At 42.5% G+C, this 21,079-nt stretch overlaps 1 protein-coding gene across 1 annotated transcript in view; it reads left to right on the top strand.

Moving 5' to 3' along the window:
- The window catches only part of ttc9b (tetratricopeptide repeat domain 9B), a 37,254-nt gene that overhangs the window by 8,537 nt on the left and 7,638 nt on the right, over nucleotides 1-21,079 (top strand). The window contains exon 2 of the mRNA XM_049577501.1: nucleotides 20,560-20,742. Coding sequence (XP_049433458.1) covers nucleotides 20,560-20,742 — 183 coding nt within the window. The remainder of the gene's footprint in view (nucleotides 1-20,559; nucleotides 20,743-21,079) is intronic.

The following is a 21,079-nucleotide window of genomic DNA, read 5'->3' as shown; positions in this document are numbered from 1 at the left end:
TAATTTAAGGCATTTATTTAAGACAGATTATGAAGAGCCAGTAAATAAATCTTTTTTCCCACTGTGCTGTTGTAGTTTATGACATGCATCTCATGCCACCTTATCTACAATAAACTCCACTTTCAGTTATAATTTCCTGTTCACATGGAAATAAAATATATTAAATATAGTCACAGGGCGGCACGGTGGTGTGGTGGTTAGCACTCTCGCCTCACAGCAAGAGGGTTGCCGGTTCGATCCCGGGCGTGGGAGCCCTTCTGTGTGGAGTTTGCATGTTCTCCCCGTGTCAGCGTGGGTTCTCTCCGGGCACTCCGGCTTTCTCCCACAGTCCAAAGACATGCAGATTGGGGACTAGGTTAATTGGTGACTCTAAATTGTCCGTAGGTGTGAATGTGAGCGTGAATGGTTGTCTGTCTCTATGTGTCAGCCCTGCGATAGTCTGGCGACCTGTCCAGGGTGTACCCTGCCTCTCGCCCGATGTAGCTGGGATAGGCTCCAGCCCCCCCGGGACCCCTAACAGAATAAACTGTTACAGAAAATGAATGAATCAATGAATTAGCCGAAGATATGTCTGCCTTCTCTCCAATATGGAACTAGAAGGCACTGAGCTTGTGATCCTCCAAGGATGAAGCGGTTAGAAGATGAATGAATGAAATATAGTCACAAGCTGCAATTAGTGCAGCACAAACACAAAGTCCCTGTTTACACCTGGTATTCAAATGTGCCTGGGTGATCAGATCATAATTGGACAGTTCTAAGTACAGGTGAATGGATTCTCAATGCGTCTTAAGATCTGGTCACTCATACCCCCTTTACACTTTGCTTTAACATGCGTTTTTTGTGATCGGATTGCAATCGGATTACTCTTGACCCCATGAAAGTACAGGTGTAAAAACACTCGAAACCCATTGAGGATGGATTCTGCCAAACCACCTCTGAAGGTGGTCAGGGACGCACTGTGACCACATCGAGCACAAATGCGTCTCCAATCCACATGCAACAACTCCGTAGGCGAAAATGCGTAAGCGGGGTGCACTAGCTGGACACAGAAAGAAGACAACAACAATAACCCTCACCGGGTAGTGACTGCCAAGAAAAAGATAACACGGATGATAGCCGAGGATGGAGTCACGGTGAGTGTCTACTCTCCATTTGGTCCAACAAAAGTGTCCATACAATAAAGCGACTTCACGCATGCTACATCTTACTGTTATTGTGGCACACAGGATATGATGTTGTAGTCTGCTGCTGGAAATGTTTGCAGAAGAAGAAGAGGAGGATGTGACGTCATGGGAACTGAACATGAGCAGATAGCAAATGGATCTGGATGTGGACACCAGAGACATATTAAGACCAGGTATAAAAGTATGTGGTAATCCAATTGCAAAAAACGCATATTGATGCCAGGTGTAAAGGGGGCCTCAGACTACAGTCGGAGGTGGTCTGGGCTGAATGTGGCCACATTCTTTCAACAGTGTGTACACTAATGTGTCCTCGGCCACATTAAAGGACTGCCTACTCAGCTGACACCCTTGCATATGTGACGCCTCACCAAATAAGAAAACTTTCTGTTGCTGCAGTTGCACAGATGCAGAGCTAAAGGACCATCTCTAGAGCTGCTCTCCTACTGGAGAACAGTCAGTTCAACATCTACTTGGTTAGCACAAGCTAACACAGGAACAGCAAATGTTAAATAATCCCAACAAACTCACATTAGTGCTGAAATGGTGCAACTCTGTCATTAATAACGTTGGGTAATGTTAGATGTGAGATGCTAACAATTAGCCCTATTACTTTTTGTACCATGTGCAAAGGCCATGTCCTTGTCGCATCGGCTGGGGGTTTGTTTCCAACCCTGTCGCTTTGCTGCATGTCATCCCCTCCCTCCTATCTAATGAAGGTAAAAATGCCAAAAAAAAAAAAATCTTTTAAAAAAAGCAGCAGTAAAAGCAGCAAAACTCCAGCAGTGAATTTGGTCTTTGCAAATGGGGATGATTTATGTGTTTAGCTGCATGTAGAGTGAGAAAGATCCAATTACAAGTGGTCACATGAGATGCATGGAGACACATTCTTATGTCAGGTGTGAACACACAGACATAGAGCTGCCTCCTTGTGATCATCTTGCTCAAGATGCATGATAATAGCAGGTGTTAATGAGCTCAAAGCGACATCTGACTGCTATTTGGTGTTTAGCAGGAAGCGTGCAGAGATTTTTAGAGCTAATTTTTGCTAAAAACGATACTATGGGAGCAACAAAAATTACCTGAAAAACGCTAAAATGCTCCTATTAGCTGGAAGGAACTGCAGAGTCATGTGATGAGGGTTTGAACTATTAACAACCCCTTTACCACTACACTACACACTAGTCATTTGATCCACTGTTATTAAAAGAATATCTATTAAAGCAGCTTTAACACCTGGGACGCTCCACATTAGTTGACACCTAACTCATTTGCATATTGAGATGCAATCACAATTTCACAATCAAGATAACAAGAACACATTTTAACAGCAGGTGTAAATGCAAAAACTGATGGATTGGCTGTCGCTATCCCTGTAATGTATCCAGATACAGATCACATGTCAATACCAGCTGTAAATATGTTTCCCATCATGTGTCCTGTACTCAGAGCTACAGGAACATCAATGAACTTTTGAACCGTGACATGCAATTACAGGCTGTACACTAAAGATTTAATTAGTCCGTTAGTGGCATCAACGTCTGTTCCTTGCTGGAAAAAAGCACTACCTTTGACATCAATCAAGACATGTAGTGCTAACGCTGCACTTCCCCAACAGCCTTGAAAACTCACCACATCAACAGCCTCTAAGCCCAGTCTTGCCTCAGATGGGGGTCGCATTAGAATAATGTCAGTGATGTGTAACACCACAGACAGGCTGGTTTCACCAGTCCACTCCAACCCACTGCTAGCGAACAGTCGAGGCTTGCTTACAAAAGCAGAACAGAGCAGAAAACTCCTCCCTTTCATCTCCTGCCAGCTCGGTCACCAGGGGACGTGGTGGAGTGCACAAGATAACGGCAGAAGATGAGAGTGAGGACGAAATGAGATGGGGAGAAGAAATGTGAGATAGAGGGGTTAAGATGAGGAGAGAGCAGGGCTGTATAAGCGGTGGGGAGATGAAAAGGACTCGGCTGGTGCTTTGGAGAGCGCACTGTGCAATGTGCTTGTAGGAGGATGGAGGTGGAAGAGGAGGGAAAGAAATGCCATGTGAGGGTGAGAAGGGGGATGGGGGGAGGTTTGGTTGGTGTAATGCCATTGGAGGGGTGGCCAGAGCCGAATGAGAGCCGTCGTGTGCCAGGGCTGCAGATGGCGTGGCATTGCTGTCGGGAGTACGACTGGCACTCCCTCTACTGTACCACTCATACTGTACTGTCTTCTCTGAACCAACCGAACGAATCACCTCACAGCTGAGACAGAGAGATTTGGAGGATGGGGGAAGGGGTGAGTCAGTAGAAAAGATGCAGAGGCTAAAATGGGGGAGAGAGCAGGAGAAACTGGACAGAACTCTTAAATATGATGAGATTATACGACAGAGGAGGAAGACTGTGAAGGATAGTGACAAGTAGGGAAAGGGAGGAGGAAAATGTTTGGCTCTATGACCTCTGAGTAGTGAAGAGAGGATTTTTAGAGCTGCATTTTTATTAATTTTTTTTTTTATTGAGAGGGGGAGGATGTTGAAAAATCCAATCCAGACCAAACTGATTTATATCAGAGCCCTGACAGGCCAAGATGACTCCTGTCACAAAAGTAAATAAGATTCAGTCATCTGTCAAGAAGAAAAGGAAAGAGAGGGGACAAGCAAGGACTCAGAGGGAGAGAGAGGGAGAAGAAGAGAGCATGATGGCAACACATAAATATTCTTTAATATGTTTTTGATCACATCTATTTTTAATTGAAGCCCCATAAGTGTTCACAAAGTTGGTACAAATGAGTGCTCCAATTTTAGTGAACATAATGAACAACAAATAAACAGATTCAGAGAAGAGGTAAATGCTAACACGCTAACACTAGCAGGAGTAATTTCAAAGTTCTGTAAAACCAGGTAAAAGGGGTTCAGATGTTTGATGACTCATCCTGCACTTTGCGTTTACAAAAGTTCATCCAATCATATGAGACTTTGTGCAACCAGCTAGTTACAAGGGTCATATCAACCCACACGTCACGTCATGGAGAGAGATAGGCGGAGAGGTGTGTTTGGATATGAGTGGGCAAACCTTTGTTTTTGTGGATGTCTTAATTTATTCATCTCGCCCTCTTCCTCCTCCTGAACTTTGAGAGAGGTGTGTGTGGAGCCAGCAGTCTGCTCAGCTGCAGACTCTGCTGTACTGTGGCTCCGTATCATGCTGAACTCTAAGCCCGCCCGCTTTTAAACAGTCTAATCAAAAGCAAAGGATTTCATTTAAATTGCTCTTTTAACTCTAACACAACTAAATATTCTGTTTCACTGGGTAAAGTTATGGTACAGAAGCTAAAGACACTCTAATTTCCATTTCATTAGGGATGAGCGACAGGGGTGGAAATATAGACAGTGCAGGCAGTGTGGTTGCACTGGGGCCCATGAGGTGGAGGGGCCCGACTGCCACCTGGAAATACGCCCGTGTAAGAAGAACTCACATTAAAACAAAAATGGTGCTATTTTCCATACATGCCCTAAATAAGGCAAACCCATCTCCATCATGGTTTTCTGGTTTTGTAAAGCAGTGTCAATCTATAACAAATTATAAACTTATTCTACATAAACTATTTAAAAAAACATAATTTACCGATAAAAAAAACTATCAAGTTAAACTAATAATTTACTATTTCCTTTTGAAGATTGGTCTTAAACAGATATGTAATGCTGATTGCTGTGTAATATGTATGTTGATGTGTCTAATATCAAGTATCTGCAAGTGCAAGTGGATGTAATGTGAAAGCGGCAGTAAGACGCACTGTTGCTAAAATATATATACACCTAAAACTCTGTGTGTGTGTGTGTGTGTGTGTGTGTGTGTGTGCGCTTCATAACTTGTTACTAGGGCGTAATAGGGCCCCTCATAATAGCGTGCACTGGTGCCCATTGTAACTACCTTACGCCACTGATGAGCGAGTTCACCATTATCTGTATGTATCTGTAATGGGCGGGGTTTATATGGCAAGTGGGTGGGACCTAATCTAGAGTTATTATTTTAATCCTGAAATTGATACAGGTTGATCAGAATTTGTTGTATTTATTAAAACTATTTACATACAACAATCTCGGAGTTGAGCATCAGGTCAATTTTGATCAAAAGAGTAAGACATTGAACACCTGTGTACCCAAATGACGATTTCCCCTCATCAGGATTACAGATACCGACTTGTACATTATCTGTACCCGATACTCATTTAATCTGAGTATTGGGTTCAACCCTACATTTCACAGGAACTTTAACCATGATCACATTTAGTTTAGTGTGTTAGCATGCTAACATTTGCTAATCAGCACCAGACACAAAGCCCAGCTATCAACATTAGTTTTGCTGATATTTGGTCATAGAAATGTACAAATTTATATTTTGATCTGATGATCTGTGCAACATGTAAAGTTAAGGGATCATCAAGGATAGCCTTTTACAGTTTGTTCTGTGGGTGACATGAATGTTTGCAACCAAAATGCATTGCAATCCAGGCGACAATTGATGAGATGTTTTACTGAAAGGACTGTGGCACTACAGCAAAAGTCAGGGTGTCACCAGAGTTATTAGGATTGATTCTCTGGGCAGTGGGCACTGATGGATTTCTGCACCAAATTTCACAACAGTGTAGTTGTCGAAACAACTAACCAAAAACCAAAAATATCGACCAGTAAACCTGGTTCTTTGCAGCTGCATGGTGCCTTATAATTTATTTGGCCAATGCCGTGATGAATGTGGTTCAGATGTTTTCCAGTGTTGTAGAGGAACTTTCTTTGCTGTATCAAAGCATATTTAATGTGGTTCGTGTCTCTGATGTGCCAAAAATCATCAGCATGGGGTCTGGTTGCTCCAAAAAAATAAAAATCCCAGTATTTAACTTGAAACAGGAAATAAATATTTGCACTGAAGAATCTTTGGCATTACATTTATCACATTTTGCTGATACCTCAGGAATTTATTACAATGCTTTTGTTGTGTTGGTAATATGTGTTGTGTTTAATATGTATGTGCGTGATTTAGATTTTTGGACTGTAATCATTTTCTGATGTTGACTGACAGTTGTGTGAAGTAATGAATAAATTGAAATTGTCTGTCAAAGCTTTTTTTAGGCCGTAGTTGAAAGTCATGGCATCAGCTGAGAGGAAAATGAAACAGATGCCCTTTCCTGACACCCTCAGAGGGGGAGAGAGAGCGGAACATGGAGAAATGCAGAATATTCATCCTCTTAAAGCCATCAGTAATGAGAATTTGCTGAAGCTATTTGCGCATATCTAACACCCTGTGCTCCAGTGGACGATGCAGAGTAAACCAACTGGCTGTTTATATTTATCCGTGGAGCGCCATGCTGATAAAAGACCATGTTGGTCGCTATCTGAGCTTTGCCTGCTCTGTTACATGCACTGCCGGGGGTTGACATTGAAAACTCGTCCTTGTTACACCCTGTTTGTGATGGCAGTGAAATGTAAAGGTTGTGTCGAGCCTGTTTTGCTGACGGGGATCCTGAATGGATCAGGTTAACCAGCTCTTTCACACCAGTGCTGTCAGGGGAAAAAAAACAGCAACAATATGTTTCAAAGCAACATTTGGTGTTAAAATGTGATATTTAAAGCTGCTATAACCAGTAATTCTCAGTGGATTAAATGGCTGTGAAAGAGGCTATTTGTAGTGATGAACCCACAGATAATTACTATCCAGCTCTAAGGAGTTTTAAAGGATTTGTCCCTTTCCATCTAAATGTAGCGCTAATTTAAATTTAAATTTCCAGAAAGCTGCAAAAGAAAATGCAGATTAATGTATGTATGTATCTATGCACATCAAGGTAAACAGCTGGTGGCACTATTTTTGTTGTCAGGTGCCATTAAACCATTGCAGAGAAAAACACTGCAGCAGGATTACAAATTAATTTGGTGCACCAGTGAAAAGTGGAAAACATAACAAAAATATTGTTCATAAATTTGTTTCATGTATTAATTTGAGGAATATCGGTTTGAGTCTTTCAACACAGATCTGATGTTTTTGTCTCTTCAGGCACATCTAAGTCACATGTACGTCATGTTGCATTTTGTTTTTATTGATATAGCAACTTTATTACCTCAGCCAATTTTTTTTTGTGGTATACTTTTATTTTGGAAGATTTGTAATGAATAAAAACAAGTGAATGAAAACTCACTTATTGTTTAATTAAAAAAAGCAAACACAAAAAATGCCACAATATGAATCTGCAGCGCTCCCCGTCTAACTCTAGTCCTTTTTACACAGAGATGGCACTATAGGGCCACTGTGAAGTTGTGTCTTCATGCTGCCTTTGCATTCTCCGTTATATGGTGGCTGATCGCGTCCTCTGCTCAGAGGGTAAGGAGCTCTCAGCAGCTGTTCTTCTTCTTTGAGTTAGTTGCTAACTGCTAACAGCTACTATCTTTTTATATCTCCCACACTGGGTTGTAAGCATAACTCATCATCAAAACGTTATACCTGTGCCATCCATAATCCCATCCTGCCTGCTGTCCCGTTTATCGTTTTGGTGCTGTTGCTACCTCTGCTGCTGGGTTAGAGGCGAGACAATTCTGTCCCCCCCATTTTACGACTCTAGAACGGCAAGGTGGCTTAACAGCGTGAAATTCCCGCCTTGAAGAGGCAGTGTAAAAGAGGCTTCTGTCTATTTCTGTCCTAAGCCCTTCCTGTCAGGTCACCACCGGCATATGCCTGCATGTTATACAGTAACTCAGTGTTTCTCATACATTGATTTATTTAATCGTATTTCACTGTAGATTTGCACGCGGCACATTCACTCATCCGGTCTTTGCCCCGCTCTCTCTCTCTCTCTCTCTCTGTTCATCAGACCACAGATAAAACAGAATGAGCTAGCTAGCCATCCCACGGTCCTGCTGCCATGCTCCCCGCCACTGTGGACTGCTTGCCAGGAAGAGAGCATGTAGCAGCTCTATAACTTCCATGAGCAGCTGTAGCAGCTTGCATTTGGACAGCGCACCTCCAACATTCTGGGCTGTTTGGTCCCCCGGAGGCTGGGATTGCACTGGCTGGATTTGGGTTGTTGCAGCTGCTGATTGGTAGTCCAGTTCCAGAGCTGCTGCTAGCTCTCCTCCTGGTGAAGTGGTCTATAGTGGCATGGAGTAAGGTGGATGGCACACTGTGATTCAAGGCTCTAGCTAATGTTTGCTACATAAACGTAAACTTGAAGCCACAGCTAAGAGTCTTTGGCTCTGGTTAGCAGAAAGCTAAACTATGAGCAACATTTTGTCTCATCTCTGAAATGCTTTGCCGATATTGACAAATGTTGCATTTATTTTCAGACTCTCTTTCCGATAGGTCTGTTTTTCCTTTTTTGGGTTGCTTTGCAGTGTAGGCGGTTGATGTCTGAAATGACCTGCGATTGGCCAAAGTCTCCAATCATATGATTTTATAAAGTCTGAAAACCGAGCAAAGAGAAGGTGCAGAAGTCCAGTGTTATCTCAGATCACTTGAGTTACAATATGTTTCAAATTTATTAAGAGGTTTTTGCCCAAAGACACCAAAATAAAACAGCTAACCCAGTTTTACCTCCCACCACTCCAATCAGCACAGTTTTCGGCTGCAGCAGGCAACTGTTATCAGCACAGAAAGCTTTAAAAATCCCCACTGTATGCTACCTTTCCATCCTCAAACAGGAGACAGACGACTAGCCACTAACATAGTGGAGCTTTTAGCAGCTAAAGATATTTCTGTCAGGAGTGGGTAGAGACCAAAAGCAGAGCTAAAGAAGAGTAAATATTGGACTTACATCAGGTGGACACAAAGGCGACTCCAAATGAATCTTAATGACGCTCTGCTGGATATGCAAATCTGGGGGGGAGCACTGATCCATATTAAATGAAAACAGGCTGCCAACACGTGGCTCTATCTTTTAAGGAAATTATGAAAGCTCATGCTTTGACCATTAATTTACTCCTGGTACTTAGAGGAAAAGCTTCACTACCTCACAGATTAAGGCTGACTTCATGAGATTCTGAGCCAAACCATTTGGCAGTTCTCTCTGTTGACCCTTCCAAAGACTCCCTCATCTATCTTGCAGCCAGAATAATGCAGAGAGCATGTTTCTCACAGCTACTGTATATATATTATCCAAACATACAGGAAGTAGATCAATATTAGCAAGCACAGCCTTCATTTTACTTTATAATGTTTGACTTGAGAGTGCATGTTTGGAGTGGGTAGAAGCTGTTTGACAGCAGCAGGACACAGTAGCCACAGATCTGCTGAGCTACAGGCAAAAGTCTGCCCAGTGTCCACAGATGACATCACCGATCAGATAATTGCCTAGCTAAGGGCCACAACAAAATTATGTCCCTCTCAGGGAGTTCAACTACAGATGAAACCTCAATAAAAGTCTCTTTGATTCTTTATTAAACTGTACTTATCTATGATTTGAATGCCTGGTTTCACTCATGAGAGCAAAAGCAATATAGAAAGTCCCGGATCACTTTAGGATATTAAATAAATATACCAGTTGTAATGAGTTAAATAAAATCATGACTATATGAACCGCTCTTCATTTCCTGTAGAGGCTTCATGAAACCCCACAAAGACCCACCCTGAGTACTGTGATCTTACAGCACAGACAGGAAGAGACTGCAATGGGCAAAGGAGAGCATTAAATGATTTCATCTTTGGTGAAGTCATGGAGCAGATAGCTTCCTCACTTGTATAAATATTTAAGTAGATGAGCATTAATCCTGAGTCAGCGCCTATTTTAGGAGGAGCAGAACAATGTAGGAGGGTGTTTGATGGGTAGAAGATGATGAAGCATGGGTTAGGGTTTGAGGATAATATGTGGTATAAAGTAAAGTTGTCATCTCCTTGCTGTGTCACTGGTAACACTCAGCATACTGTGTGATTGAAGGTAAAAGTCTACAGTCTGTCTGGAACAATGTGTGCTCCTCCTCTAACAAACAATAAACAGGGGGATGGGGTTAGTTGATCTCTCTCTGCCTCTTTTTCTGTCAGATCTAACAGAATAATCTGACTCCTGTTTCACTCCCCTCCCAGGATCAGTGTTGCACTGTGGGTAATCCATGCTAATATGTTTGATGTACCAGCAGTTTACAAGCGTAACATACGGTGTCAGTGTTATGAGGGGATCATCGTGCCAGGGGAGTTTTTGGAGGGGGTGAGACAAATGCTGTGAGGTTAGCATCACAAATGTAAGGATAAATGGCAGGCAATTAGAGTTTTTAAAGTAATATCTAGAAAGAATGGGAAAAACTCTTGCCTTCTCGACAAAAGTTGGACGAGAAGATCAATATGACTCTTATATTTGTAAGGTAAATATGAAGCTATAAGTCGAAGCCAGTTAGCTTGGCATAAAGACAGAACACAAGGCTTCGTCCAAAGGTATAAAATATGCCTACCAGCATCTCTAAAGCTCACTGCCTAACACATACCCCCTGTAAAACCACATTTTATAACTGCCAAGTCTTTGCACAGCATATGCGTATTTTCGTCCAGAATTGCGGCTTATTTAAAAATAATTATGTCCTCATGTTGTGTCAGTCATATGTACACACTGGCTCTTGGTTTGGTGGCACAAAAGCTGCTGGAAAAGCAGGAACAGGTTGGTAAAACCCCCGAGTTTGGTGGCTCATACATCACTGGGGCGCCTCGTGGCTCAGTGGATACAAAAGCTGTGTCCCTGCTGCAGCGGCCGCGGGCTAAATTCCAGCCTGGGGCCCCCCACTGCATGTCACGCCCCCTCCCCTGCCCCCTTCAAACCCAACATACTGTCCTATCCATCAAAGACAAAAGCCCAAAAAACTAAAAACTAAAAAAAAAAAAACAATTGCCGAGAAAAGCCACAAAGGTTTGGCTCAACAATGCTGAAACTACAAGGACTGTTCATTTTTGGAGAAACTGGACTTCGGAGCAATGGACTTTTGGTCCAGTTGGCCATTTTTCAGACCAATAGGGCTTTAGAATTTTGGGCCATCGGAACAATGTCATGGCACCGGCCATTTTTCCACTGGTTCTTCAGCAGTTCTTGTCACCAAGTCGCAGATATCTGGGATTTCTGACAACAGTAACATTGTCTCTCACAGCTAGGGGGCTGACATGTTTTTTCTGGCTCCATTGCCCATAATTACAGTCTGAATATAATGACATGAATGCAGTACAAGCTAAGCTAACTGTCTGTAATCTTTTTATGAAATATCCACACATAAGGTTGGTGTTGATCTTCTTATCTAACTCTTGGCAAGAAAGTGAGTAGGAGTTATTCCCAAAATGTTGACCTATTTCTGACACGCAACATACAGTTTTCAGGGTGTATCAGTAGACTACGCTTCTGGAGGTATGATGGGGGGTTCCTGTCATCACTAAAATACATACACAGTATGTACACGTCTCAACCTTAACTATGCTCTCCTCATACAATTTCAGCCTGTACTCCTCAGAATAGTCACATTCATAGAAAACAGTCAGTGCCTCATTTGTAAGGCCAGTCTCAGCATTACTCCAGAGGAGCCTGTGGAGGCCTTTGAGACACACGCAGTCAAACAAGAGCCATGAGAGACAGTAATTATGAGGGTTTTTTGACACCATATGGAGCTGCATTAGTCTTCCGCTACAGTGACACACAATCAAAGACATCATCTGCACCATTTGTTTTAAGTGAAATGGTGTTTGATGACAAGTTGAGCCTCTATCATCTCTGTGTAATGATAAATCACAGCATTCATTATGTATACGTCCTCTAGGGAGAAGAGTCTGTTTTATATGTGTCACCTTTTGAGTGATATAAAAGGTAAAGACATTCATCTGCTACGTTGTGGGAGTGACAGCCTCCTCTTGATGAAAAGCAGCATCCTCTCAGAAATTTAAACACAACACAACAAAGAGAAAGGAAAGATGATAATGCAGGTGGTGGCTGGTGAAGTTGGAGTAAATGCTGTGTCATGTCGGTGCAAACGAGCCCTTGTGATGGAGCGAGCGGAGAACTGTAGCTCTGTCCTCCTCAATAACAGAGAAAGGCATTCGCAAAAGGCTTGGGTGGAGCTATTCTTAGTGGGCCTGAGGAGACCGGCTACACTGTCCGAGAGCTGTGACGTCAGCCACAGGCGGACTATCAGACTCTTTGTATCTTTGTATCTCTTTTTTGTCTTAATGCATGTTTTTGTGGTTCTGTGTCTCTCTGTAGTCATTTTATATCGCTTTGTACCAGTTCTTTGTCTCTTTGAGGTCATTTGTGTCTTTTTAGTCATTTTATGTCTTTTTGTAGAAGTTCTGTGTCTCTTTGAGGTATTGTCTTTATTTGATTGTTTTGTGGCGCTTTGTGGTCTTTTACTGTCCCTTTATGGTCATTGTGTCTCTTTAAGGACATTTACTGTCTTTTTTTGGTCATTTTGTGTCTCTTTGTAGCAGTTCCATATGTCTTCAAGGAAATACAATACAACACAACACAACACAATACAATGCAATACAATTCAGTTGTCATTATTTTGCGTCTCTTTGAGGTCATGTTGTGTCTTTATTTGGTTGTTTTGCGTCTCTTTGAGCCCATTTTGTGTCTTTTTTGGTCATTTTGTGTCTCTTTGAGGTCATTTAGTGTCTTTTTTGGTCATTTTGTGTCTCTTTGAGATCATTTAGTGTCTTTATTCAGTCATTTTTTTGTCTCTTTGTAGTAGTTCTTCGTCTCTTTGAAGTCATTATGTGTCTCTCTGTGGTTGTTTTGCCCCTTTTGCAGTTATTTGTTGTCTCTTTGAGGCCATTTTTGTGTCTCTTTGAGGTCATGTTGTGTTTTTATTCTGTCGTTTTGTGTCTCTTTGAGGAAATTTATTGTCATTTTGTGCCTTTTTGTAGTAGTCCTGTGTCTCTGAGGTCATTTTAGTTTCTCTTTGAGGTCATAAAGTGTATTTTTGGTCATTTTGTATCTCTTTGGAATAGCTCTGTGTCTCTTCGCAGTAAATTTGTGTCTCTTTGAGGTTGTTTTGCCCCTCCTGTAGTTATTTTGTGTCTCTTTTTAGTCCCTTTGCATCTATTTGTTGTCATTTTGAATCTCTCCCTGGTCACAATGTGTTAATTTAAGTGACATCTTACAGGTGAGGGCCGGGTGGGCCCTGCTTACACTTTGGGCACCTGTGCATGTGTAGGCCCATTCAATAATCCTTCCATAGTGTCAGCATATGTGCGTCGGATCTTGCTCAGAGATTGTGTGTGTGAGGGCGGTCTCGTGATAATGACTGTGCACGGTTTCATTTGTCTCTGTAAATAAATCTGTTGTAGGGTTCTGACATTTGTAAAGGAGATACGGTGAAAGGTGAGGAGGAGGGCAGGGCAGGGCGGTGCAGGGTGACACTGCCGGGAAGAAATAAAGGAGTGAAGGACGAGGGTAAGGAAATGAGGGTGTGTGTGTGTCTGTGTGTCTGTGTGAGAGTGATGGGTCTCTCCATCTGCCATTATCTTCCCGGCAGAACTAATTACAAGTTGATGGGCAGCAGACTAATCAGCAAGGCCATGAGTGGCTTTAAATTAGCCGTATCGTGGTGTTACGCCTGGTGTGATGGAGAGGAGGGAAGAGAGGGGGCGGGGGAGCCTGAGTCCAGAGGGAAGATGAGGTGACGTAGAGAAAGAGAAGTTAAAAACATGTATCATAGGAGAGTGGGAGCCTTTACACTTCCACTGCTCTTTCTCTCTGCTTCCTCCCTTTCATTTATCTCCCTCCTCTTGTCCTCTACCTTTCATACAGAAATCTTGTCATTATTTTCCTCCGGCTGTGTCTGGATTTTTGTGTTGTCAGTGCTGCCTCTGTCTCTATCTCTGTCCTCCCTCGCCCCCTGTCTCTCTTGTCTTATTTCAGCTTCCTGTCTCTCTCCCTCTCTCTTTTATTCCTCCCAGGCTTTGGCGCTCTGTCAGCTAAATGAAAGCGAGTCTCTATGCAGGCTCTGTTTTTTCAGACATGATGCTTCAGGCAAACCAGTGGGGTTCCTGAGCATGTGTTAACCACTCCCACTCACCGCACCTCGTATTCGACATTCAAGCAACGGAAAAGTGCATTCACACACTCACAGTTGACAGCTGCTTTGCACCTGTTGGCTTTTTTTTCTGGGTTTAGAAATTCAAATGAATTTTTCTGTTCCGTTAATTTCCAGTTTCCTGTGTTTTATCTATTTTTTCTCTGGCAGTGAGACAGAGGTTCCTCCGAAAGAGAGAGAGATACTTACGCTCATGACGCTGACACTGAATGGTGGCACACAAAGCCAGTGTTGCAGCCAGCTCAGCTCATTCTTCTGTCCCTGTCCTCACATCCAGCCCCTCATTAAGACAAATCTATCTTGTCCACACCACTTATTTCCTTTGTGCAGTCACACCTCATTATTCCTCCTCTCTCATCTCATGTGTGCTCTTAAAAAGCCGTTTGAGCGCTCCGTTTTCAATCAAAATAAAATCAGCAGGCCATATCTGATATTGTGTTAATGTCAGAAGAGGAATTGCCTTCCAGGGAGCGTTCAGCTAAGCAGCCCTGGAGGTGGCACGGTTTCAGCATCTTGATGGACACATGGACTTGATGGACCGTGTCTGCAATCACAGTGGTTCCCAACCTGTTTAGCTCGTGACTAAGTCTGAAACTAATGATTACTCATGCAATAGTCATTTTCAAAATGCTTGTTCAATCTGACCATCAGTTGCAAACTCAAAGATGTTCAGTTTATCATCATATGTGACAAAGAAAAACGGCAAATCCTCACATTTGAGAAGCTTGAACCAGAGAATGTTGAAAAATTACTGAACAGATTAATCGAAATAGCTGTGGAATAATTTTCTGTTGATCAACTTTTGATGAATCAACTAATCCACCGCTTATCGAAACAGATCAATTCTGCTCTACTTGTTAACCCTTAAAAGAAATCAGTGTCCTCTTGTAATCCCTTGTCACCAGCTGCATGTTTAACAGTTGGCCTGCATCACCAGACAAGAACAGTCAATACTGGATGACCTTAAAAAAACTGGAATACATCGATATGTCAATGATTATTTAATTCTCACTTTCTACAGCTTCTGCAAACGGTAACTATGGTGAGGTTTAATGTGAGGAAAAGATTGTAGTGATCAAATCCACCCATAACTTCTCCCTCTCCACTGATGCTCGCACTGTGCTCTCCTCCTCCCGTGTCCGTAACCTTGGTGTCGTCGTTGATCAAACCCTCTCCTTTGACACACATCAAACACATCACAAAAAAAGCCTTCTACCATCTCTGAAACATCGCCCGCCTCCGTCCATCCCTCTCCTTTTCAGCTGCAGAGACTCTCATCTATGCATTCATCACTTCTAGACTGGAATACTGCAACCGTCTCCTCTATGGTTTGTCAGCCAAAACACTCAAGAAACTACAGTATATCCAGATCTCGTCATCTCACACACTGACTACATTACTTCCCGTCCTTCATAACCTCCACCGGCTCCCCATCCCCCAGTGCATCCACTTCAAACTACTCATCACTTGTGGTAAATTTTGAGTGCTTTATTACTTAAAGTCCAGTAAATTATTCTAAATTTGTACTTCCAGTTAAACACCGGGGAAAATACACATTAGGAACATCCCTAGAGGGGAGGTGAATGTGCTACATGTCCATCCTTCACATCTTTACCCCCACATCCACCTCACTTCATAAAGGACACACCATTGCCTGGATTGGCAACATTGGAATTGGAAGTAAATCATGAGGTTCAGAGAAGGCCAATGTGGACGTAACTTCTTGGTTTACTGGGCTGGTCTGCTGCTTGTGACCAATTTAACCAAGGAGTGTAATATAGCCTGCAATTTATTAGAAACAACAAGGAAAGATTGGAGGAAAGTTTGAAAAATATGGCCAACTTTTTAGCTTGTTAATTATTTCACATCCTCTCTTATTTATCTTGTAATCCCGAGAGGGGGCTGTCTATTTTTCTTCGATTAGATTAGAGCTTTATTGTCATTGCACAGAGTAAAGGTACTGAGACAATGAGCAGTTTAGCATTTAACCAGAAGTGCAAAAAGCAGATGAGTGCAGAGTAATGTACAGACAGAACAGTCATTTATAGAACAAATATAGACCCTATGACAAACAGAAACCCTCAGACTGGCGTGTCTCTCAGTGAGCGGGACACCTTGGCTCCAGTGATGTTGTTCTACTGTATTTTTATGGGGCCTCTTGTCTGTCTGTGTCCCTGCCCAGCCTGCTCTGATCCTGTCATTATCACACCCTTAATGCATCTCACCACACTCTACATTTCCTCTGGCATGCCATCCATCTGCCTAATGGGCCAGCAGGGTGCGGCCGGCCAGTCATCACTTGTGCACGTTGCCTTTGTGTGTGTGCATTTGTGTACAATCACGTGTCTTTTTAACCATCGTTTGCGTCAGACGGTCCACTCAAACTCATCTGTTTGTGAACCTGTGAGTATTTGAGTTGTCAACTTATATCAAGCCCTTGTTCACTTGATCATTTGCAGTCACCTGTGTTATTGTTTGTGTTTGTGCCTCTGCCCATGTCATTGTGTATCTGCTGGATGCACTGTAGGTGTGTGTGTGTGTGTGTGTGTGTGTGTGTGTGTGTGTGTGTGTGTCTTATGTTTGTGTGTGAGTGCCAGTGAACTCTCTAACTGCGTCAGCCATTAGGCCATTATGGGCTGTAACTGAATCCTCTGAAAGCCGTCCACTGCTGCAGGGCGATGATGGATGGGTGTGTGGAGGGATGAGAGTAGTCATGTCATAGCCGGACGGTTGTAAAAACAAATAGAGGAGTGGAGTCTGTAAAGAGGTGTGCAGGAGAGGTAGAGGGCATCTGAGGTGATTCCCACTGTACTGAGCTGACTTATGATCACTGAAGACGGGAAGCAGCTTCGACCTTGCTGCTCTGCTCTGAGTCACGAGCTTTGCTGAAAATAAGAGGATCGTCGCGCTTGCTTTGTTCTGCTTTCTATGAGGGTGTGTGTGTGTGTGTGTGTGTGTGTGTGTGTGTGTGTGTGTGTACATCCAGCTAATAATGATGGTATTAATACATTTGAAATACTCTATATGACAACTTTCATACAAGAAAGGAAACCAAATACAGCAATATTTATTAGCGAGTCTGCAAAAACAAGCTAAGTATTTAGAAGATGTGTTGTTTTAGTGCATCAATGCAGCAAATACGACTCATCAAGGCCTTATAAATGTTGGTGGATTTGAACAGAATGTAATGCCACTCACACATTTTACACTGAAGACATTTAGACATGTCACAGTAGACAAGGCACAAGTGTAAATTTAAGCAATAAGCTGCAAGTTTTTTCACTAATCCCAACAGCAAACACACCACATAGTCCGTTTAATGGTCCTGATTTTGTTTGCTGTTGACTTTTCCAGCTCTCCAGTTTCTCTCTCATTAATTTCAGCATGTCTCCTTTCATTTATTTATTTATTTCCCCTCTTTCCTTCTTGCCAATCTCTTTCAACCTGTCAACCTGTATGCATGCTTAGCCCACCCAGGAAACCAAAATTGAAAATAAAATATGACTTTTTGAAACAACGGATATACTGTATAAACAGAATACTTCCCCGCCTGTATTGCTTTGTAGCATTTCTAACGGCTTTACCACATGAAAACAACCAATCAGAGCAAAGGAGACTCTAATGCAAGTGTCAGTTATGTCAGTCATGCTTGTGAACTGTGGTCAAACTGTACTGCCTAATTCTTGCCTGAGGTGTTTTCATGAACATATTTAAGTGTACTGTTTAGCTGTAAAATGAGAAAGTTGGTCTGTCTGCTGGGTGGTGCTTGGTACTTCAGTCGGCTGTATCCAACATGGCGGGTGGGTCACAAACTTTCTCATTTTACAGGTAAAGAGTACACTGAAATATGTTTCTGAAAACATCTGAAGTGAGATATATGCAATGCAGAAACAGAACCGTGACTCATATTTGATCAGCGCTGCCTAGTTTGACAGTTTGACCGCAGTTCACAAAGAAATTAAGTGACAGCTGCGGTAGAGTCTCCTCCACTCTGATTGGTTGTTAGAGTCTAGCAAAAGCCATTAGAGGCAGTAGGAGGAGGGCTATCAGGAGGACAGGCTATATAGTGACAGTTTCAGCAAATTATCATACTAAGTTAATTTCTTAAAGTTACCAATCAAGAAATAGCCCCAAAATTGCTCATCAAAGCCACCAGAGACCATTTAAATAGGCATTAATTTTATTATTATTATTATTATTATTATTATTATTATTTTTATTTTTATTTTTTTACCAAAAAAAGGTCTTGGTTTGTTTTTCACAGTTCCAGCAGTCACCACCTCTGGTTTGGTTGAAATTAACCTTTAATTCACCCAGATAGATGTGATAATATTCTGGCTCTACACGTCTAAATCTACTGTTTAATTAAATGGGGTCTGGTTTGCTGATAGCTATTTTGAGACTGTTTTTGGTTAATCAAAAATGATCTTACTCTTTAACACAGAGGTCTGTCTCTGTAGGGATCCTTTCCATAATGTTGACAGACACATATAATAATAATCTGAGCCTGTCAGTAACAAAACAAGCACTTTTAGTTGACATAAATTGACAGTGCACACATAACTGGAGTGTTATCATTGCAGCTTGCACTGCAGTCTCGCTCAGTACTGGGCCAGTTTCAAAAAAATGTTGCTCCCATTAGTCACTTTGACACAAAACACAGGCAAATAGTGTCCAGGTTTAAAAATACCAAAGTTACCCTTTAATTGCACCTCCAGAGCCCGTCCCCTCCATTTTAATTGCATGCGATGGAGCAAAGTTCATGTCTACAGCTGTGAGACTCGAGGCAGTGACTCAACACACACAGGCGAACATACAGCACACAATGTACCGCCTGCCCCAACCAGACGTATGCAACTTCAACCTCTAAATACCAAAACACATTGACTGTTATTGAATTTGTCTGTCCCCTGATGAATCCATGATGAATTATTTAGTGTTTTGCACTTGTTGACCCTGTTCGATATACATCTTGGAGGCTCAGGGGGAGGCGGCAGGTAGGGGACCGCTAACAGCTTTTAACACACTCTCTCCTTTTCCTCACGCTGTAGCGTTACACAGGTCTCACCTCTTCTTCTCTACCTTAGTCTCTCACATTATAAACCTCCTCCTCCTCCTCCTCCTCCTCCTCCTCCTCCTCCTACTGCAGCCATGCCCCTCATCCCTGCCTCCCCTCCTCTCACTCCTGACTCACCCTGCCTCCCAGCTAATAGTGCCTGACTCATGTTATACACAGGCTGTCTGTGTGTCAAGGGCAGACTCAGAGGAAAGAGGGAGGATGGAGGTGGGGAGGGAGGGTTAAAAAAGGGGTCAGATCAGGGAGGGAACGGGTGGGATGGGAGTACAGGAGAGTGATGTGACGGTGGAGGCACAAGGAGGGATGAAGGAGATTTGTTTTTTGATGTATCATCAGATAAATGGAGAGGGGGAAAACAAAGAACAAGTAGGGTGGAAACAAAAGCTCAAGTGCCTGTGACCACCAGAGGGAACGTGATATCTGAGCCATCAGCAGGCATTTAAAAGCTTTGGTGGACTAAAAGCGGTGTGTGTGTGTGTGTGTGTGTGTGTGTGTGTGTGTGTGTGTGTGTCTTTACTAATGAAGTTATTCCGATCTGAGCTGATCTCAGAGCTGTAGAGAATTGCTACAGCGAAGTGCTGCTGCAACTGTATCGGATTGATGACTACAATGAAATACAAGTCTTATCCCTGAGCACTCTACATCTCACTTTAAGGTGTTTAAGGTGTTTTCAGCTTGTGAAGTGCTGGTTGGTTCAGGTTTAGATCTCCTGGTCTCAGATCTGTACTTCACCGCTCACATCTCATCCCAAAGGACTTCTGCGGTATCTGTCGCTCACTTGATCTCTGCATCCTGCCCTTCTTTTCCCTCGTCTCCTCTGCTGCCCTCGCTGCGTACAACACATCTGCTAAGTCAGTGGAATAAGACTTATGCATCCTCACAGTATTCAGCCCAACATTTTTCTCCCATTATTGTATTTTTGCATGTCGAGCTCAGCAGCGGCTTGTAAAGACATTACTCTCCGGCCCCAGGGCTCAAACTGCTTGCATGACTTTTGTGTCTTCTCTACGCAGTGAGACATTTAGTATTTAGCTATTTTTAGTCAGCTCAGTGCCATCCTGAGGAAGAACTGTAGAGGCTAAATTTCACTGTGGCTCTATTAAAAGGCACAGAGCAAGCTGTCAGCAAAATATCCCCTTCTTTGTTTCACACTCATGCGAACGTACTTGTCGTTTTAACTTCACTAAATGACACTCAAGGCAACTGTTTTAAATGAATCATTAATTCTTAAGCATTTTCTAGTTACACACGACTAACTTGTTCCCTCTCTTCTTCTCTTGCAGCATGTCTGTTGCAATCAGAGCTGGTAAACTATGAGAGGGTGAAGGAGTACTGTCTGAAGGTCCTGAGTCACCAGAGAGACCACTTCAAGGCCATGTACCGAGCCGGCATCGCCTTCTATCACCTGGGTGACTACGAATGTGCCCTACGCTACCTGCGTGATGCCAAGAACCGTGAACCCACAGGTAAGGATACACTGTGCATTCAGTTACACTTACATAACGTGTGACAAAGATGGATTTTGTAGTTTTACTGCATGTTGAAGCAGACCTAATTTGTTTTAATATAATAGTATTTTACTGGACTTACAGAACACAGATTTAAAGGAACACTTCACCCACAAAATTATCATCTGTATATCAGTTACTCCCCCCGTGTTATGTTGAATTTCTGAAGAAAACTTTGTGTTTCTTAAAAGCCTCCATGGTGAACAGAGAATCCAAAAAAGGCAAACATTTTTCATGAATTGAAGTAAATGGGGACCACGTTTAACAACAGCAAAACTTTATCAAAACATCTGTT

Source organism: Epinephelus fuscoguttatus, linkage group LG5, assembly GCF_011397635.1.
Source record: "Epinephelus fuscoguttatus linkage group LG5, E.fuscoguttatus.final_Chr_v1".
Classification (NCBI taxonomy): domain Eukaryota; kingdom Metazoa; phylum Chordata; class Actinopteri; order Perciformes; family Serranidae; genus Epinephelus; species Epinephelus fuscoguttatus.
Note: the sequence above shows the minus strand (reverse complement) of the source record. Positions and strands in the feature narration are given on the sequence as shown.